This window comes from Sorex fumeus, unplaced genomic scaffold (assembly GCF_029834395.1).
Source record: "Sorex fumeus unplaced genomic scaffold, SorFum_2.1 ptg000019l, whole genome shotgun sequence".
Taxonomy (NCBI): domain Eukaryota; kingdom Metazoa; phylum Chordata; class Mammalia; order Eulipotyphla; family Soricidae; genus Sorex; species Sorex fumeus.
The window spans coordinates 836,126-854,774 of NW_026606076.1; the positions used below are offsets into that span (position 1 = coordinate 836,126).

The window sequence follows — 18,649 nt, forward strand, 5'->3', positions numbered from 1 at the left end:
GCAGATCGAGGGGTCCCGACTCTTGGGGGATCCAGAAGCTGGAGGAGGAAGCCGAGCAGGTCGTGTCTCCCGAGTCCGCCCCCTTTCCCCCACCCCCCACCCTCCCCACCCTCCCCACCGGCCGGGCTCCTGCACCCAAGCCCTGCCCACTTCGCACCCGCCGCCGGGGCGGCCCCTCTGCAGGCCCTGGGTGGTGGTGGTGGGGGGGGGGTTAGGGCTAACACTGGAGCGACGCGGAGGAGCAGAGGGGTGGGGCAAACTGACCTCGGGACCCGGGCTGGGGAGGAAGGAAGCGCCCCGGAACGTTGGTCTGGGTCCCCTTCACCTACTTACCGGGGCGACGCCCCAGCCCCACCTGGGTCCAAAGGGCGACCGGCCGAGCACCAACAGTCAGCAGCCAGGCGCTTGGGGGGTCCGTGCCCAGGCCTGGCTTCTTCTCCGGGGTTGATCTCTCATGATCAACCGACCCCCTGGACTGTATTTCAGGCTCTACTGTGAAGGCTGAGGTCTCCCCCCCCCCGCCCCACCCCAGCTCCACTTAAACAGGGTCCCTCGAGCTGGAGCTGCGGAGGGCTGGGAGACACCAGGGCCCCCCGCGGGGTGGGGGGGAGGGGAAGGAGCTGGGGTACGCTGGTGCACGACCCCGAGCTCCCACTTTAGAGGTGGGGGCCGGGGAAGGGGCAGTCGGAGGTGTGAGATAGGTCCCGGGGCGCTGGGGCTGGAGGTGGTGGACACTCGAGGTGGCCAGTTATGCGTTACACGAAAGCAATCCGGTTAGGGGGTCTCGGAAGGGGCGGAGGGAACATCACTAGGTCTCTGAGAAGGGTGCTGGCCCCATTGCTGGGCGATGTATCCAGGGACGCTGAATTACTGGGTGCGGGGAGGGGGGGGGAGGGTGCCCACTGCTGGAAAGTTACTGCGAGATTCGAACGAACGCTGGAATAATACTGGGACTTTTCTGAGGGTGTTTCTGGCACCGTTAAGAGTACTCGTGGAAATTGGGGAGGGCGGGGAGGGGGGTACCCGTTAGACCCTACCTGGAAATCAGACACTACCTAGTCCCCCTGCCATCCTCGGGCGCACCTGTCTACCGTGGCGGAAACACCTGCCTGGAACGGGGAGGTAGGGGGATGGGAGTAGCAGAAAGTCGGGGACTGGCAGGAGCCGGTGGGGTACAGATCTTGGGAAAGTCGAGGGCTCGCGAACGACCCTCGAAGGGACGTCCCTCCAGTGCCGACTGAAACCCCGGACTCACCCAGGGACCTGGTAGCTGCGGTCCACTCTCGCCAACACCGCTAGCCTTCCGCTTGGCGCCGCAGGCGCGGCCCCTTTAAATTGCTCGCCGCAGGGCGCGCCGCAGCCCCGCCCCCGCCATGCTTGGAAGGTCGGGTCGGGGCCCGCCCTGTCGAGTGTGGCAGCGACTTAAAGGGCCCTAGACCAGCTTTCTACGGACGGCCAGCCCTCCCGCGAGAGATGAGCTAAGACGTTCGTTTTCCCTTTTATTAGCACCCATCCCCAGTGTCCGACCAACTGGCCCGGGGCCTGACCGGGCGCGGCAAAGGGTCTGATCTGTTTAAAGTCAAACTCTTAAAAATAAATAAGCGTGCGTCTCAGCAGTCCGATCGGAGTCCGGGCTTGGAGTCAATTCACCAGCAGGGAGTGTTCCTCGGAGGTGTCCCTGGAATGGGAGCGGGGCGACAGGATCAGCCTCTAAGGAAGGCGAGCAGTGCATCCATCCCGCTGGCCGCTGGCTGGCGTCCTCCCCTTCCTCCAGCCGCGTTGGGGGAACCCACCAGAAGAACCGAGACCCCCCCCCCCCCCCCCCCCGGATCGCACCTGCCGCAGCAGCAGAGGAGGCTGCAGGCGGAGCCGCTCCCGCGCCGGAATTTGCCAGAAGTGGGGCTGTCCTGGCACTGTGCAATGTAGGCCTGCAGCTCGCTCTGCTCGGCACCGCCACCTCCGGGGTGCTGGGTGGTGCAGGGAGGGGGGAGATGCAAGTAAGCCCCTTGGGAGCCCTGGGGGGTGCTTCCAAGCCCCTTCAGGTCAGCCTGTCCCTCCACCTCCTGTCCAGTCACCCTCTGGACAGGGCTCCTCCCTCTTCCTCCAGAACCACTTGCAGCAGGCTCTGCCCACGCCTGGGCACTGCCTCCTCCTGGTCCCTTTTTTTTTTCAATTTTTAAATTTTATTTTATTTTATTTTATTTTTTCTTTTTGGGTCACACCTGGCGGTGCACAGTGGTTACACCTGGCTCTGCACTCAGGTGTTACCCGCTGTGCTATCACTCCAGCCCCCTCCTGGCCTTTTTTTTTTTCTTTTTAGGTCACACCCGGCGATGCACAGGACCATGCAGGATCATGCACTCAGGAATTACCCCTGGCGGTGCTCAGGGGAGACCATATGGGATGCTGGGAATCGAACCTGGGTTGGCTGCATACAAGGCAGACACCCTCCCCGCTGTACTAGCGCTCCAGCCCCACCTCCTGGTCTTGCACCGTGTGCACGTAGCCCCATCTTTGGGGTGCGTGCCTTCTGATGTGTAACTACCGTGCAAAACACCTGCTGGGTAGCTGAGAACAACCTACTGTGTTGCAGGGGTAGGAGGAAAGGGCGGCAACTTCTGTGCTCCTGCATGCAAAGCAGACACAGGCTGTGGGAAGGCTGAATACAGGGACAGTGGGACAGGACCCATGAGCGTCCTTAGGGCTGAATGCCATGTGGCCACATATTGAGGGGAAGGGGGCTGGAGGAAGTATTTGTGCATGTATAACCTGAATGAATATTTTGATTTTTCACCCATGATCTATACCTTCCCAACCTTGGGGAAACCCATACTATCTCGCGCGCGTTTTTTTTTTTTTTTTTTTTTTTTGCTTTTTGGGTCACACCAGGAGATACTCAGGGGTTACTCCTGGCTCTGCACTCAGGAATTACTCCTGGCGGTGCTCGGGGGACCATATGGGGTGCTGGGAATCGAACCAGGGTCGGCCGCGTGCAAGGCAGACGCCCTACCCGCTGTGCTATCACTCCAGCCCCTGCTCTTTTTTTTTGTTTGTGATTGTTTTGTTTTGGGGCCACTCGCAGCAGTGTGCAGGGCTTACTCCTGTTTCTGAGGCACTCGGGTATCACTCCTAGGGAGTCTAAGGGAACTATATGCAGTGACAAGGAAGGAATACTATCCATGCTCTAGAGAGATAGCTCAATGGGCTGGAGCCCAGGCTTTGCACGAAGGAGGCTCGGGCTCAGTCCCTGGCATGGTCCCAGGAGCACTGTGTCAGGAGTAGCCCCGGAGCAGAGTTGGGTGTGCCTGCCCCCCTTTAAGAAAAGGATCCTGGGGATGGGTACTAGAGTGGGCAGGGTGCTTGCCTTGTCTGTGGCAGATCTAGGTTCGATTCCTGGCATCCCATATGGTTGGTGTCCCATCCCATATGGTTGGTAACCACCCCATAAGGTTACCTCCAGGATTAATTCCTGAGTGCAGAACCAGAAGTAACCCTTAACACCACCAGGTATGGCCCAAACCACCCCCCACCCTCCAAAAAAAATTCTGTTTACCAGCTGGGAGGAGATACTGCAAGTGAAGGGCGCATACAATCAAGCACAAGACCCCAAGTTCTACTGCCAAGCACTGCCAGGTATTGCCCTGGGGGGGTCCCTGAGCTCTACTGGGCCTCAGCATTGAAGCATCCAGCACAAGTGGCCAAAATGTTCCCTGGGGTAGCTCCAGGGGCCCCCCCTGCGTAGTGTTTGGGAACCCCACCCCCCCTAAAAAAAATAAAGCAAACAACCTAGAATCCTGAGTAGTGTTTGGGAACCCCACCCCCCCTAAAATAAAAAAAAGCAAACAACCTAGAATCCTGTCTACCTGCCACCCCCATATTCTGTTGAAATAATTGCTCTTCCGGGGATCCAAAGAGCCCCCCTAACCTGGGCTCTCCCCAGCAGAACTGAGGGATCAGGAGAAGGGGCTTCTAGAATCAGGCTGAGGCACAGCCTGGGGCTCAGTAGTTGACCTGGGGTCTCTGAGTTACAGAAAGTCTATTGGGGGGGAGTCTCCAGCTGGGAAAAAGCACTGAGAGGCCCCGGATGGGCGGGACAGGGTTGCCACCAACGTCGGACAGAGCCAAGAGCAAGTGTTCCCACACCCTGCTGGCCCCGCCCCATCACTAGGCCCCACCCACTTAAAGACCCCGCCCCTTCCCGGGCCCCACCCACTCAGCTGCCCGCTCCCGTTCCCGGGCCCCGCCCCTTTCCCAGGCCCCGCCCCTTTCCCCAGGCCCCGCCCCTTCTCCAGACCACGCCCCTTCCCCAGGCCCCGCCCCTTCCCCCAGGCCCCGCCCCTTCGCTGACCTTGATGGTGTCATAGGCGCCCGTGATGAGCGCAATGAACAGGCTGAGCACCATGTAGATGAAGAGGCTGATGAAGGAGTAGAGGTAGAGCTGGGAGAAGAGCCACACCAGGCCGCTGCGGCCCTGCTGCGCCTGCATGGCTGCGAACGTCACGAACATGTCGTCCCCGTTGATGAGCGAGAAGAGGCACTCGGACACCATGGACAGGGAGCGGAACTGCCGGAGAGCGGGACACGGCGAGTCAGGGGAGGCCGCGGGGGCGGGGCGGACCGTGGGCCACCGGCCCCATCACAAGGTCAAGGCCACCTTGGCCAGCGGGAGCCCAGGGTTCCGGCCCTGGCACCGCATGGTCCCTTGGGCACCTCTGGGGGCAGCTCCCGTGGGGAGGAAGGGTCACTCGAGAATCTGCAAGACTCCACGGGCCAGAAATGGGCCTTGAAGTCTAAGAGGTGGACTTGGAACAGAGACGACACAGAGGCTAAGGTGCTGCCCTTGCACACAGCCAACCCCAGCACCACAAGGTCCCCCCCGAGCACCTCCCCGGAGAGACCCCCAAGCAAAGAGTTGGGTGGAGACCCTGAACCATCATCAGGTGTGATCCAAAACCCAAAGAGAAGGAAAAGAAAAACCTCCACTGGAAAGGCGAAAATAATAGGGGCTGGAGCGATAGCACAGCGGGTAGGGCGTTTGCCTTGCACGTGGCCGACCTGGGTTCGATTCCCAGCATCCCATATGGTCCCCCGGGCACCACCAGGGTAATCCCTGAGTGCATGAGCCAGGAGTAACCCCTATGCGTCGCTGGGTGTGACCCAAAAAGCAAAAAAATAAAAAATAACTACTGTCTTCAATAACAAAGACTAAAAGTAAAAAAAAAAAATAGGCAAAAATAATAATCAGTTTAGGATCCAAAGGAGGGCACCTGGGTTAAGGAGCCAGTCTCGCACATCGTGGCTGACCCTGGCCAATCCCAGACGCTTCATGGCTCTGCCTTGCATTTAAGCTGATCCTAATTCAATTCCTGATAGCACATATGGTCTCCTGAGCACTACCAGGGGTCACTGGCGAGGGTCTGGGGGTGGGCTGGAGAGGCAGTGCAGCAGGTAGGCAGCAGCTAGTCTTGCACGTGGCTGACCCAGGTTCCAACCTCCCTGGCACCCCAGATGGTTCCCCCAGGCCCAGCAGGAGTGATCTCTGAGTGCAGGACAGCCGGCTCGCTCCCTACCTTCACGTGGTAGGGCCCCAGAACGATCCAGCCGCAGAAGCAGTAGCCCAGATAGATGACGGCCACGCAGCAGCAGAAGCGCATGACGCTGGGCAGGGCCACCCGCAGCGTGGCGATGAGGATCTGCAGTGCAGAAGGCACCGATGGGGCTTTAGGGCCAGGAGGGCCCAAGTGCCGGGGAGCGCAGGAGGGGTGGAGGGGAGGGCACCCCCTTCCCCCTGCCACGGCCTTACATTGTACTTGTGGAAGAAGGTCAGGTACCGGATGACGCCCACCCAGACGAGCAGCGTGGACGTGCCCAGGAGGATGCTGCAGACGTCATAGCTCGCCAGGTTCTGGGGGCGGAAAGTGTGGCTCAATTCCTTGGGGTCGGGGAGACGGCACTGCGAGGCTGTGCATGCTGCAGGGGTGCCCGGGTTTGAGCCCTGGCACTGCAAAGTCCCTCAAGCCTCCCCCAAAGAAGGCGCGACCCCATCCAGGAGGGCCCTGCCCCAGACAGGCAGCCTAAGTATGAAACCGGGGGGGCAGTAAGGAGAAGAAGATTCCGACGACTCCGCCCACCGCAGGCCCCACCCACAAACCTGCCCACCATTGGGCCAACCCACAGCCACTCACCACCGGCCCCACCCACTTCTGGCCACGCCCACAACCCTGCCCACCATCGGGCCAACCCACAGCCACTCACCACAGGCCCCGCCCACTTCTGGCCACGCCCATAACCCTGCCCACCATCGGGCCAACCCACAGCCACACCCACCACCGGCCACGCCCACAACCCTGCATACCATCGGGCCAACCCACAGCCACACCCACCACAGGCCCCACCCACCGCCGGCCACGCCCACAACCCTGCATACCATCGGGCCAACCCACAGCCACACCCACCACAGGCCCCACCCACCACAGGCCACGCCCACAACCCTGCCCACCATTGGGCCAAACCACAGCCACACCCACCGCAGGCCACACCCACAGCGCCCCATCCACAAAGGCCACACCCACTACCAGTTCAGATGACCACGCCCCCTGCATGTCCCCGCCCAGTGACGCATCCCCCCCAGGGCTCCACCTTGGCCTCGATGCCAATCTTCATGATGGTGCCCGTGATGGTCAGCACGTCGCTGGTGACCAGCAGAATGTACCAGCCGTTGACAAACTCCAGCCGCTCCCACAGGCTGATGACCCGGCCTCGCTGCCGCCACATGAAACTGACAAACTCCTGTGGGAAAGTCCGCCGGGAAGGGTCAGCGGCCAGTTTCATTGCTGGGCCCGGGGCCCCTCGGTGCATGAGCAGAGATTCTTGGCTACTCTGCCTTTAGGGATCCAGGAAGCCCCCTCCCGCCCCTTCTCTCACCCACACAAAATTGAGAGAGCCCTGTAACTATGCTCCTGTGACCTCTCTGGTGATTGCAGTGACAAAAGGGGGAAGGAAGGGTGGGAGGGATACTGGGATCATTGGTGGTGGCGAATGGGCACTGGTGGAGGGATGGGTACTCGATCTTTATATAACGGAAAAATTTGTAAGTCTACAACTGTACCTCATGGTGCTTCACTAATAAAAATTAAAAAAAAAAAGAATTTTAAAATTTTCAAATGAAAAAAAGGGGGGGGGGAAGGTGAATTAAAAATAAAACCCAGGGGGCTGGAGAGATAGCACAGTGGGTACGGCGTTTGCCTTGCATGCGGCCAACCCGGGTTCGATTCCCAGCATCCCATAGGGTCCCCTGAGCACCGCCAGAAGTAACCTGAGTGCAGAGCCAGGAGGAACCCCTGGGCATCGCCGGGTGTGACCCAAAAAGCAAAAAAAAAAAAAAAAAAAAAAAAAAAAAAAAAAAAATCCAGGGCTCGAGCAATAGTACAGCAGGTAAGGCACTTTGCCATGCACGTGGCTGACCGGGGTTCAACTGCTGGCTTCCTGAGCCTGGCAGAAGTGACTCTGAGCAACCCCTGAGCACTGCAGGGTGTGACCCTGAATATTGCCCCCCTTCCGGGGGGATACAAAAGCTAAAAGCCCCCAGGGGATCAGAAAGGTCTCAAAGGGCTGGAGTTTCAGCCCAGGTTTCATATGCGGGAGGCTCCGGTTCCACCCCTGTTACCGCAAGGTCCCCTGAGCACCACTGAGAGCAACCCCTGAGCACTGAGCTGGGAGTGCCACTGGCTATTGCCCCACACAAACAAAAGACCTCTTACTGGTGGCAGGGCTGGGGGGGAGAGCCCCCCACTGGCCTTCCCGTGCCCCCCGCCCTTACTGCCCGCCTGCTGGTCAGCCCTCCCCACGCTCCCGGAGCTGGGCTCACGGTCTGCAGCAGGAAGCCACGGAGCAGTGAGCGGGCGCAGAGCAGGAAGGAGAAGGAGCAGGTGAGGATGACAAGCATATCGAACAGGAGTCGGAAGCTGTTGTCACCTGTGAGGAGGGGCGAGAGGTAAGTGCGGGAGGCGGAGGGGCCGAGGAGGTGGAGGGGGGGCCCATGAACCAGGTGACTCGGGGTGCATCAAGGAGCTCGGTCAGTGCAGGGCCCGGATTCTGGGGCTCACCGTGCCGGAAGACGCTGGGGTGCTTACACTCCTGGATGTGGGCCTGGGTCTCGAGGCGGATGGGGACACGCCCGCTGTGTGCTTTATTGTCGAATGTGATCTGGGGAAGGGGACACGGCAGGACGGTTGGGGGACGGTTGGGGGACGGGGAGGAGGCGCCTGGGCTGAGCCGCTAGAGCCAGGGTCTGTGCGCTTGTCTCGCATGTGGTCGACCCGGGTTCGACGCCTGGCACCCCAAGGGATCCCCTGAGCATTGCCAGAAATGGCCCCTGCACGCAGAGCTAGGAGTCTGCCCTGAGCATCGCTGGGTGTGGCACAAAAATTAAATAAATGAAAGCAGCCTTGGGGCCTGAGAAATGATAGCACAGCTGGGAGGGCCCCAGCCTTGCACACAGACACCCAGGTTCAATCCCTGACATCCCCCATAGGATCCGATCCAATCGCCAAGAGTAATTCCGGAGGGGTTGGAGCGATAGCACAGCGGGGAGGGCGTTTGCCTTGCATGCGGCCAACCCAGGTTCGATTCCCAGCAACCATATGGTCCCCTGAGCACCACCAGGAGTAATTCCTGAGTGCAGAGCCAGGAGGAACCCTTGAGCAAGAACGTGTGTGGCCCCCAAACCAAACACCCCAAAAGGGAGCCTCTCATGATTGCATTCACCCATCATACCCCAGAAGGCTGGGAGGGGCTTCCCCGGAGGGCACCCCCCCTGCCTCTCCCGTGTGGTCTCACCAAGACGCTGAAGGTGTAGCAGTCGGGAATCTCGTTGTTGATGAGACTCTGCAGGTTGATGGTTTTCAGCTGGAAGTGGATGGTGACGTTGATCAGCCTGGGGGGGACGGGGGAGGCTCGGGTGAGAGGGGGGGGCTGTCCCCGGCGCCCCCTACTTCCCTGTCCCTGTGCCCCAAGCTGACTCGGCAGCAGCTGGAGGAAGTACTGAGCCTGCTCCTTGCAGCTGGTTAGGAAGGAACTGTCAGGGGGGGCCTGAGGACACCCGATGTCTTCCCTCTGCCCCCACCCCTGCCCCCCTATCCCGCCTCCCCCCCACCCCCTGGCTTGGGACGGAGGCGGAAATACTTGTGGAATTTGAGCGTGAGGTTCTTGTAACTGGCGCTGTTGTCCACGAAGGAGAAATCGTCCTCGGGGGGCACCGGGGGCCGCTCGGGGGGGTCCACCAGGATGCAGTCTGTGGACAAGGAGTCGGGGACAGCTGTGGGACTCACTTCCCTCTTACCAACTCACCACCCAGAATATGCCCTGCAGGACAGGCCCTGGGCAGAGTGTCCCACCCCCAACACACACCCAGTCATGGGGCCTGAGATGGGAGTGGAGGCGGGTTGGCAGGGGGTGTGGATTCACGTGGATTCACCGGACACATTCGTGGGGCTGATATGGGAAGTGTGTGTGTGGACAGGGTGTGGGCACCTTGCATTGTTGGGGGGGGGGTGGGGAGGACAGTGCCAGGATCGGAACCTGAGCCCAGCAGAGACCAAGAGTCCCAGGGGACTGCCATCCTCAGCAGAAACCACCAAGCACCTGAAGCCTTTATCCTTTTATTTTTTTTAGGGGGGGGGAGGGCACAACCAGTGGTGCTCCCAGTGGTGCTCAGGGCTACTCCTGACTCTACACTCAGAGATCACTCCTGGCGGAGCTTGGGGGTAGGGGATGATGACAAATCATACTGGCGTGCCAGGGATCAAACCTGGGTCGGCCACATTCTAAGCAAGCGCCCTCCTTGCTGTACTGTCACTGGACTCTTGAAATTTTCTTTTTTTTTGGGGGGGGAGGTGTTGGGGGGGGGTCACACCCAGCGGTTCTCAGGGCTGACTCCTGGCTCCACCTTCTTTTTTTTGGGGGGGGGGTGTCACACCCGGCAATGCACAGGGCTGACTCCTGGCTCTTGCGCTCAGGAATTACCCCTGGCAGTGCTCAGGGGGACCATATGGGATGCTGGGAATCGAACCCAGGTCGGCCGCGTGCAAGGCAAACGCCCTACCCGCTGTGCTATCGCTCCAGCCCCATGACTCCACTTTCTGATTGCTCCAGGATCACTCCCAGCAGAGTCTTGGCGGGGTATGTGTGTGTTTGTGTGTGTGTGTGGGGGGGGGGGGATGTCGCACCCTATGAGGTACCAGAGATGGAATCTGGGTGTGGACCTTGGGCAAGACAAAGGCGTTGTCTTCTGTACTTTAGCACCAACCGACTTTTTTTTTTCTTCTTTTTCCCGTTCTGGGGCAATAATGTTGGTTCAAAGGGGGTGTGGATTCACGTGGATTCACAGGACACATCTGGCTTGGGGCTGATACGGGACGTGTGTGTGTTTGTGTGTGTGTGTGTGTGTGTGTGTGTGGACAGTCGTTGGTCACTCCCCAGTGCTCCCACCCACAATTCAGCAGACCAGGCTGGAGAATCCCCAAACAGGCGCCTTGGAGATCTGAGCCTTTAATCCCCGGGGGCGTGGGGGGGGGGGGCTGCCCACTTACCCGCGACCACCAGGGGGTCGATGTCAAAGGTGTCGTTGGCCGGGTCCACGTGGCCGTGTCGGTAGTAGTGCTGGCAGAGGGCCAGGGCCGAGCCATTGGCCCCCGGCCCGCCCCCGCCGCGCACATAGGCGTAGCGGCCCAGGGACACTTCTGGGAGCAGCAGGTACTGGGCACAGAGCAAGTGATGGTGGGTCAGCGACCCTCTGAGTGCCCACCTGCCCTCACCCCCCCCCACCTCCACACTCTGCCCGCCACACCTGGTCCACGGCGTGGAAGATGGCCTGGTAGAGCTGCTCCCGCGTGTACACGGCCAGCGTCTCGTCCGCCCCGTCGGAGTAGCCCAGCAGGAAGAGATGGTGGAAGGCCACGGTGTTCTCCTCCCGGAAGGTCACGGCCAGTTGGTTGCTCAGTCCGAACAGGATGAGCTGGAGGGCGGGACGGTGCTGCCGGGCTGGAGCCTCTCTGCACACCCGTGGGGCGGCGGGGTTCCCCCTGGAGGGCACCGTTGCCCCCGCATGCCCAGCGCAAGGTGGGCAATGCCTCGAACTGCCTGCAGGCTTCATTCGTCTGGTGTTGCCGGAAACTGGGGTGCGGTCACCCAAACCCAGGGGATGAGGACTATTATGGGGTCCTTTTTTTAATCCCTGTATATTTTTGGGGGGAGTCACACCCAGCGATGCTCAGAGCTTACTCCTGACTCTGCACTCGGGAAGTACTCCTAGCAGAGCCCCCAGGGGACCCTCTGGAGTGTCTAGGATTGAACCCCCCGTCGGCCACATGCAAAGCAAGCACCCGCTGTAGTGTCTCTCCCACCCTAGGACATCTTGGGGCGGGGGGTTGATTTGTCTGTTTGGGGGCCACATCCGGAGGTACTCGGGGATGACTCCTGGCTCTGCGTTCAGGGAATCACTCCTTGTGGTACTCAGGGGATCCTACAGGATGCCGCGGATCAAACCCAGGTTGGCCGCATGCAAGGCAAATACCTGCTGTACTATGGCTCCAGCCTCCCTCAAATTCAAAAGAGAAAATTAAATTTTTAAAAATTAATACTCTGGGGGCTGGAGCGATAGCACAGCGGGGAGGGCGTTTGCCTTGCACGCGGCCGACCGGGGTTCGATTCCCAGCATCCCATATGGTCCCCTGAGCACCGCCAGGGGTAATTTCTGAGTGCAGAGCCAGGATTAACCCCCTGAGCGCCTTCGGGTGTGACCCAAAAAAACAAAACAAAACAAAACAAAACAAAAATACTCTGGGGGCTGGAGCGATAGCACAGCGGGTAGGGCGTTTGCCTTGCACGCGGCCGACCGGGGTTCGATTCCCAGCATCCCATATGGTCCCCCTGAGCACCGCCAGGAGTAACTCCTGAGTGCAGAGCCAGGAGTAACCCCTGTGTATCGCCGGGTATGACCCAAAAAGCAAAAAAAAAAAATAAATAAAAAAATAAAAAATAAATAAAAATTAATACTCTTGGGCCCTGCCACAGAGACGGGGGGATGGGATGGGAGGGATGGGGGGTGGGAGGGATACTGGGATCTGTGGTGGTGGGAAATGGGCACTGGTGGAGGGATGGGTATTGATCATTGTATAATTGAAACCCAAGCACAAAAATTTGTAAGTCTACAACTGTACCTCATGGTGTCTCATTAATAAAAATTAAAAAATAATAATAAAAAAATAAATTAAAAAAATTAATACTCTCAGGCTGGAGCGATAGCACAGCGGGTAGGGCGTTTGCCTTGCACGCGGCCGACCGGGGTTCGATTCCCAGCATCCCATAGGGTCCCCCGAGCACCGCCAGGAGGAATTCCTGAGTGCAGAGCCAGAAGTAACTTCTGTGCATCGCCGGGTGTGATCCCAAAAAGCAAATAAATAAACAAATCTGTCAAAAAACAATTAATACTCTTCGTTCAACTGTTTGAGGGACCCACTGGTGCCAGGGAAGGAACTTGGGGTTCCTGCATGTGTTCTTACACTTTGGAACAACCCCCCCAGCCCTCTTAGACGCTTTAGCCGAGGAGACATTAGAGGCTGCATCACGTGATCCCAATTTCTGCTCTCCACCTAATGAGAACATGGCAAGGTTTGATTCATCCTGGGGGTGCCCCAGAGCCTCAGCACAGGTTCTGGCCCAAGGGAGGGGAGAAGGGGGAGGGGGGTGAAGGAGAGTGGAGCATTTGAGCATCCACACAGCATCCAATGGCTTGGGTTCAAGTAGAACCCAGGCTTTATGTTTTTTTGTTTTGTTTTTTGCTTTTTGGGGTCACACCCGGCAATGCTCAGGGGTTACTCCTGGCTCTGCACTCAGGAGTTACTCCTGGCGGTGCTCAGGAGTAACCATGTGGGATGCTGTGATTCGAACCACGTGCATGGCAAACGCCCTACCCACTGTGCTATCACTCCAGCCCCTTCCACCTAAAATTTTAATGCCAGAAGCCCAATTATCACAGCAGCTATGTAAGGGAGGGTAACTTAGGAGCCCCAGTCTGGTATTTTTTGTTTGTCTCTCTTCTCTTTTTTTTTTCTTTTTTGGGTCACACCCAGCAATGCTCAGGGGTTACTCCTGGCTCTGCACTCAGGAATTACTCCTGACGGTGTTCAGGGGACCTTGTGGGATGCTGGGATTCGAACCTAGGTCGGCCACGTGCAAGGCAAATGCCCTACCTGCTGTGCTATCGCTCCAGCCCCAGAACCCAGGCTTTGCCACCTGCTGCGTCTGACTTGACTGCTGTGTAACTTTGGAAAACAGGTTTGACCTCTCTGGGCTTCTTCGGGTGCAGGTGCCAGTATCAACTCCAAGAACATTTGTTGACTACTTACCCATTTCTTTTTTTTTTCTTTGTTTTTTTTTTTTTGGGTCACACCCGGCGATGCACAGAGGTTACTCCTGCTTCATGCACTCAGGAATTACTCCTGGCGGTGCTCAGGGGACCATACGGGATGCTGGGAATCGAACCCGGGTTGGCCTCGTGCAAGGCAAACGCCCTACCCGCTGTGCCATCGCTCCAGCCCCTACTTATCCATTTCACCTGACGTCGCTCACCTGCACGGTCACCACCAAGATCTTCACCACCTGCAGCATCAGCTTGAAGGGCTTCCGGCCTTTGGCGCGAAACTTGTCACAGGGGCTCATGAAGAAGTACTTGAGACGGCGACGAAGGTCTTCCTCTTCCGGTGCGCCGGGCGGAGCCGGCGGCGAGGCCCCCGCCTGGGTCCCATACCCGGGGCTGGGGGTCAGGAGACGCTCGGTCTCTGTGGGGATACGAAAGCCCAATGGGGACCAGATCCCCGGCAGAGATGGGGAGGCAGGACCCGGCATCTCCCCGGCAGCTCCCTTGACCCAGAGTAAAGCTTCGCCCAGATTAAAGCTTCAGTAATTCTGCAGCTGTTTCTGGAGGTCTTCGGCTCTCCACACTCTCCACACGCATAAAGGTACCGGCAGAGGAACAGAGGCATGCGGATCCCGGGGCTGAGATCTCCAAACCTGCTCGGATCGGGGCTGAGCATCCTCCACCCAGATCTTCCATCTTCCAGGAGGCAGGGGTCACACCCACCAAGTGGCCCCGTGGAGTCGTGTAATCCCATCAACGGCCAAGACCCAGAGACTATAAAACCCAGCTCCCGGAAGCGCGCAGCCACATTTGCGGCCGCGGGACATCTTATTATCTCATTCTTACTTTGGACAAACTGGCAGGCTACCGAATTTAACCTGCTCACACGGCAGAGTCTGGCAAACTCCCCGTGGCGTCCCCAATATGCCAAATACCAGTAACAATGATGGGTTTCATTCTCCTAACCCTGAAAGAGCCTTGAATATGGCACTTTAAAAAAAAAAACTCAGGGCTAGGAGGAAGGAGACGTTACTGGGGCCTGCTCGAGGCAATCGACGAACAACAGGATGGTCATGATCTTGATTGCGAATTCTGCAGCATGGCCAAGGGGCTGGGTCATGAGCCAAGGGGGTCAGGGTGGAGACGGGTCAGTGGGGAGATAGTTTGGTGGACCAGATTGCAGGCTTTGGGGTTGGAGCAATAGTACAGTGGGTCAGGCATCAAGTTGGATCCCCCAGCACCCCTAGGAGGGATTCCTGAGTGCAGAGCCAGGAGTAATCCCCTGGGCATCGCGCTGGGTGTGGCCCGCAAACAAACAAAGAAAAAAAACAAACAAATAAAACCAGATCTGCAGATCTTACCCAGGTTCAATCTCTTCCCACACCTACACACTATCAGGTGAAGCCCCCAAGCCATAAACAAACCAAAAACGAATAAATAAATGAACTCCACTGGCCAAGCAGCTGAGAAGCCCCTGGTTACAAAGATGCCCTGGTTACAAAAATCCCCGTGCGGAGAAATTGTATGGGGGCTACGGGGCTTCCCTTGTGGTCCGCTGGCTCTGACGCTGGCTCTGATTCCATCCCCAGCACCACGTATGGTACCCCCAGTATCACCAGGGGTCGTACCCCAGAGTCAGGACTAGCACTGTTCTCCCGTTGTTCATCGATTTGCTCCAGCGGGCACCAGTAACGTCTCCATTGTGAGACTTGTTGTTACTGTTTTTGGCATATCGAATACACCCCGGGGAGCTGGCCAGGCTCTGCCGTGCAGGCGGATACTCTCGGTAGCTGCCGGGCTCTCGGAGAGGGACGAAGGAATCGAACCTGGATCGGCTGTGTGCAAGGCAAACACCCTACCCACTGTGCTATCGCTCCAGCCCAAGTCAGGTGTTTAAAAAACTGCCAAGGGGCTGGAGCGATAGCACAGCGGGTAGGGCGTTTGCCTTGCACGCGGCCGACCTGGGTTCGATTGTCAGCATCCCATATGGTCCCCAGAGCACTGCCAGGAGTAATTACTGAGTGCATGAGCCAGGAATAACCCCTGTGCATCGCCGGGTGTGACCCAAAAAGCATAAATAAATAAATAAATGAAAAACTGGGAAGGGATTCAGAGATAAGACAAGACAGGATAAGACAGCGGGGAGGGCACAGGGATGCTTGCCTTGCATGCTGCGGACCCCCTGGGCACTCCCCTGAGCCCACCAGGAGTGATCCCTGAGTGCAGAATCAGGAGTAAGTCCTGAGCATAGCCGGTGTGACCCAAAAACCATCAAAAACCAAAAAAAACCTTCCAGGAGTCAGAGCCATAGAACAGTGTGTGTGTTTGGGGCCCGGGGGGGGGGGGGGGGAGGGCTTTCCTAGCACATGGCATTTGTTGGTAGCATCCCTTATAGTGCTCCAGGCACAGAGCCAGGAGTAAGCCCCGCTGGCTGTGGTTCCCAAGCCAAAAAGTCAAGAAATAAAATTAGCTGCCGGACCGGAAAAACAGTACAGTGGAGAGGGCATTTGTCTTGAACGTGGCCAACCTGGGCTCATTTCCCAGCATCCCATTGGGTCCCCAGAGCACCGCCAGGAATGATCCCTGAGTGCAGAGCCAAGAGTAACCCCTGAGAAATGTCGGGTATGGCCCCACAGGAAAAATACACTGCCTGTTATGTTTATGAGTAGTTTTTTATTTATTATTATTATTTTTTTCCTTTTTGGGTCACACCCAGCGATGCACAGGGGTTATTCCTGGCTCTGCAGTCAGGAATTACTCCTGGTGGTGCTCGGAGGACCACGTGGGATGCTGGAAATCGAACCCGGGTCGGTCGGCCGCGTGTGAGGCAAACGCCCTACCCGCTGTGCTATTGCTCCAGCCCCAGTGAGTAACTTTTTATTTATTATTATTATTTTTTCCTTATTGGGTCACACCCGGCAATGCACACACTCAGGAATGACTCCTGGTGGTGCTCAGGGGACCATAAGGGATGCTGGGAATCGAACCCGGGTCGGGCCGCGTGCGAGGCAAACGCCCCACCCGCTCTGCTATCGCGCCAGCCCCCGTGAGTAGCTTTTTCATCCCCCACACAAGCACTGGGAAGTCACACAACCCTAGGACCAAATTCCAGACCTGTCACTTCCCTGTCAGGTGACTGGGGCAAACGTCTAGGCAAGTCTGATCCTCTGAAAAGCCGTGCAAAGGAACATCACGAAATAAATAAACCAAAACAAGTACCAATGTTTTTGGCAGGGGTGGACGTGAGGATTCAGGGAGCGCCAAGCAGTGCCAGGGGACAGACAGGGGCTGCAGCTACTCCCAGAGATACGGGGTCACCCGAGGCAGGAGTTCAGTGCTAAGCCCCAACGGTATGACACTGTGGAGTCCCCCCAGAGCTGTACTCCGAAATGCTAAGGTCATGTGATGCCAAGGCGGGACTCCAGTCTGGTACATGCAAAACCACGTCCCCTGACCACTGAGTTCCCCGGTCTCCTCCAGTCTCATTCTCGAGTAAGCTGAGATTTTCAAATCCAGCCAGTCTGTGAACTGGAGCCAAAGCTTCCTTCACTTGGGATCAGAGGACCTTCTCAGCAGCCCCTCTCTGACATCCTGGGGACCACCCCTACATACACACACACACACACACACACACACACACACACACACACGGGGACTGGGAGGACCTTGCTTAGCAAAGGCACCCAGAGGAATGTGGACACTCTCAGAACCTGTCCTGGGAGGGACGGCAGCGGGCTGATCCCTTGGGAACCAGCCAGATCCCACATACTTTTGCAGTGACTGTGTACAAGAAAGCTTGGATGAACGCCGGCGGTGGGGGTGGGTGGGGGTGGGGAGAGGGGGGTCGGCTGGTCCCGCCGACCCTGCCATCCCATGCACCACTTCAAAAAATCGACCAGAATCGGGGCCAGAGATCAAGACGACAGAAAGGCTCTTCAGGGGCTGGAGCAAGAGCACAGGGGTAGGGCGTTTGCCTTGCAGGTAGAAGACCTGAGTTCGATTCCCAGCATCCCATAGGGTTCCCTGAGCACTGCCAGGAGTAATTTCTGAGTGCAGAGTCAGGAATAACCCCTGTGCATTGCCGGGTGTGACCCAAAAAGCGAAAAACAAAAACAAAAACTGGGGGCTGGAGCGATAGCACAGCGGGTAGGGCATTTGCCTTGCATGCATCCAACCCGGGTTCGATTCCCAGCATCCCATATAGTCCCCAGAACACTGCCAGGAGTGATTCCTGAGTGCAGAGCCTGGAGTAACCCCTGTGCATTGCCGGGTGTAACCCAAAAAGCAAAAAAAAAAAAAAAAAAAAGAAAAAAAAAGAAAAAGAAAAAAAAAAAGCGACGTCCCGGGGCGGCCCTGCCTTCGGGGAATCTGACATTGAGTTTGACACCTGCATTGCCTACAGCGCTCGGGCTAAATCTCGAGCGGCTCCCGGCCTCGACTCCCGAGTCGCGAGCCTGATTCGGGGTTGGGAAAAAAAAATAAATAAATAAAAAATAAAAAAGCTGCAGCCAGCTTGTTTCGGTTCCAGCGCACGGTGAGCGATGCCAGCCCGGGCTGGGGATGGGACGGCCGGGAAGTCCGGGGATGCTGGCGGGCTGCCCGCTGGCCTGGTTTGGGGGGCTCAGAGCGGGGCTTGGGGTCCGGCCGGCTGGGAATCCGGAGTCCCGACGCCCCCCCTTATCCCGGGAGCTGCTGGAGCCGCCGATCGGCCCCGGATTCGGGGCGCAGCCAGGACCGAGCACCAGCCAGGCTCCCCCGCGCCAGGCGGACCAGCTGGCTGCCCGCCCGCCTCCCGCGTCCTCGGGGCCCCCCAAGAGGCCGCCCGCGCCCTCACCTGAGCCGCGCCGCCCCGCGGAGGCTGCCATGCCCGGGCCGGAGCGCCGGACCCCGGCGGGCGCGGCGGGGCAGCCTCGGTCCAGCCGCTGTCACCGCGGCCTCGCTCCCTGGCGGCGCCGCTTCAAACCCTCCCGCATCAGCTGACTCGCGCCGCCGTCACGTGACACGAGAGCCCGCCCCTGCGCAGCACGTGACCGGGCGAAGCTCCGCCCTCGGCCGAACAGGGTCGCGCCTCCGCGGGCGGCTTTGGGGCCGAGGGTGGGCGCGGGGTCCTAGCGCCGATCGGCCAAGCTGGGGTGGTGCAAAGCGTGTTGGCTTTGCCTGTGTCCAGCGCCGCTTCTGGAATTCCTTGTCCAGGGCTTGCTTGACCTCTCTTCCCCTCTGCGGCGTCTCTTA

General features: G+C 58.4%; 1 protein-coding gene across 1 annotated transcript; it reads right to left on the minus strand.

Annotated features, from left to right (window-relative positions):
- Positions 1 to 1,486: 1,486 nt before the first annotated feature.
- MCOLN1 (mucolipin TRP cation channel 1) lies at positions 1,487 to 18,402 on the minus strand. The gene is made up of 14 exons (XM_056113153.1): positions 18,252 to 18,402; positions 13,630 to 13,838; positions 10,847 to 11,014; positions 10,590 to 10,755; positions 9,184 to 9,292; positions 8,839 to 8,935; positions 8,106 to 8,205; positions 7,868 to 7,974; positions 6,640 to 6,789; positions 5,804 to 5,905; positions 5,571 to 5,693; positions 4,349 to 4,564; positions 1,837 to 1,967; positions 1,487 to 1,678 (listed from the first exon to the last, which is right to left on the minus strand). Exons 1-14 carry the CDS (start codon positions 18,280 to 18,282, stop codon positions 1,642 to 1,644), a joined length of 1,746 nt encoding a protein of 581 aa, XP_055969128.1. The 5' UTR covers positions 18,283 to 18,402; the 3' UTR covers positions 1,487 to 1,641.
- Positions 18,403 to 18,649: the final 247 nt, after the last annotated feature.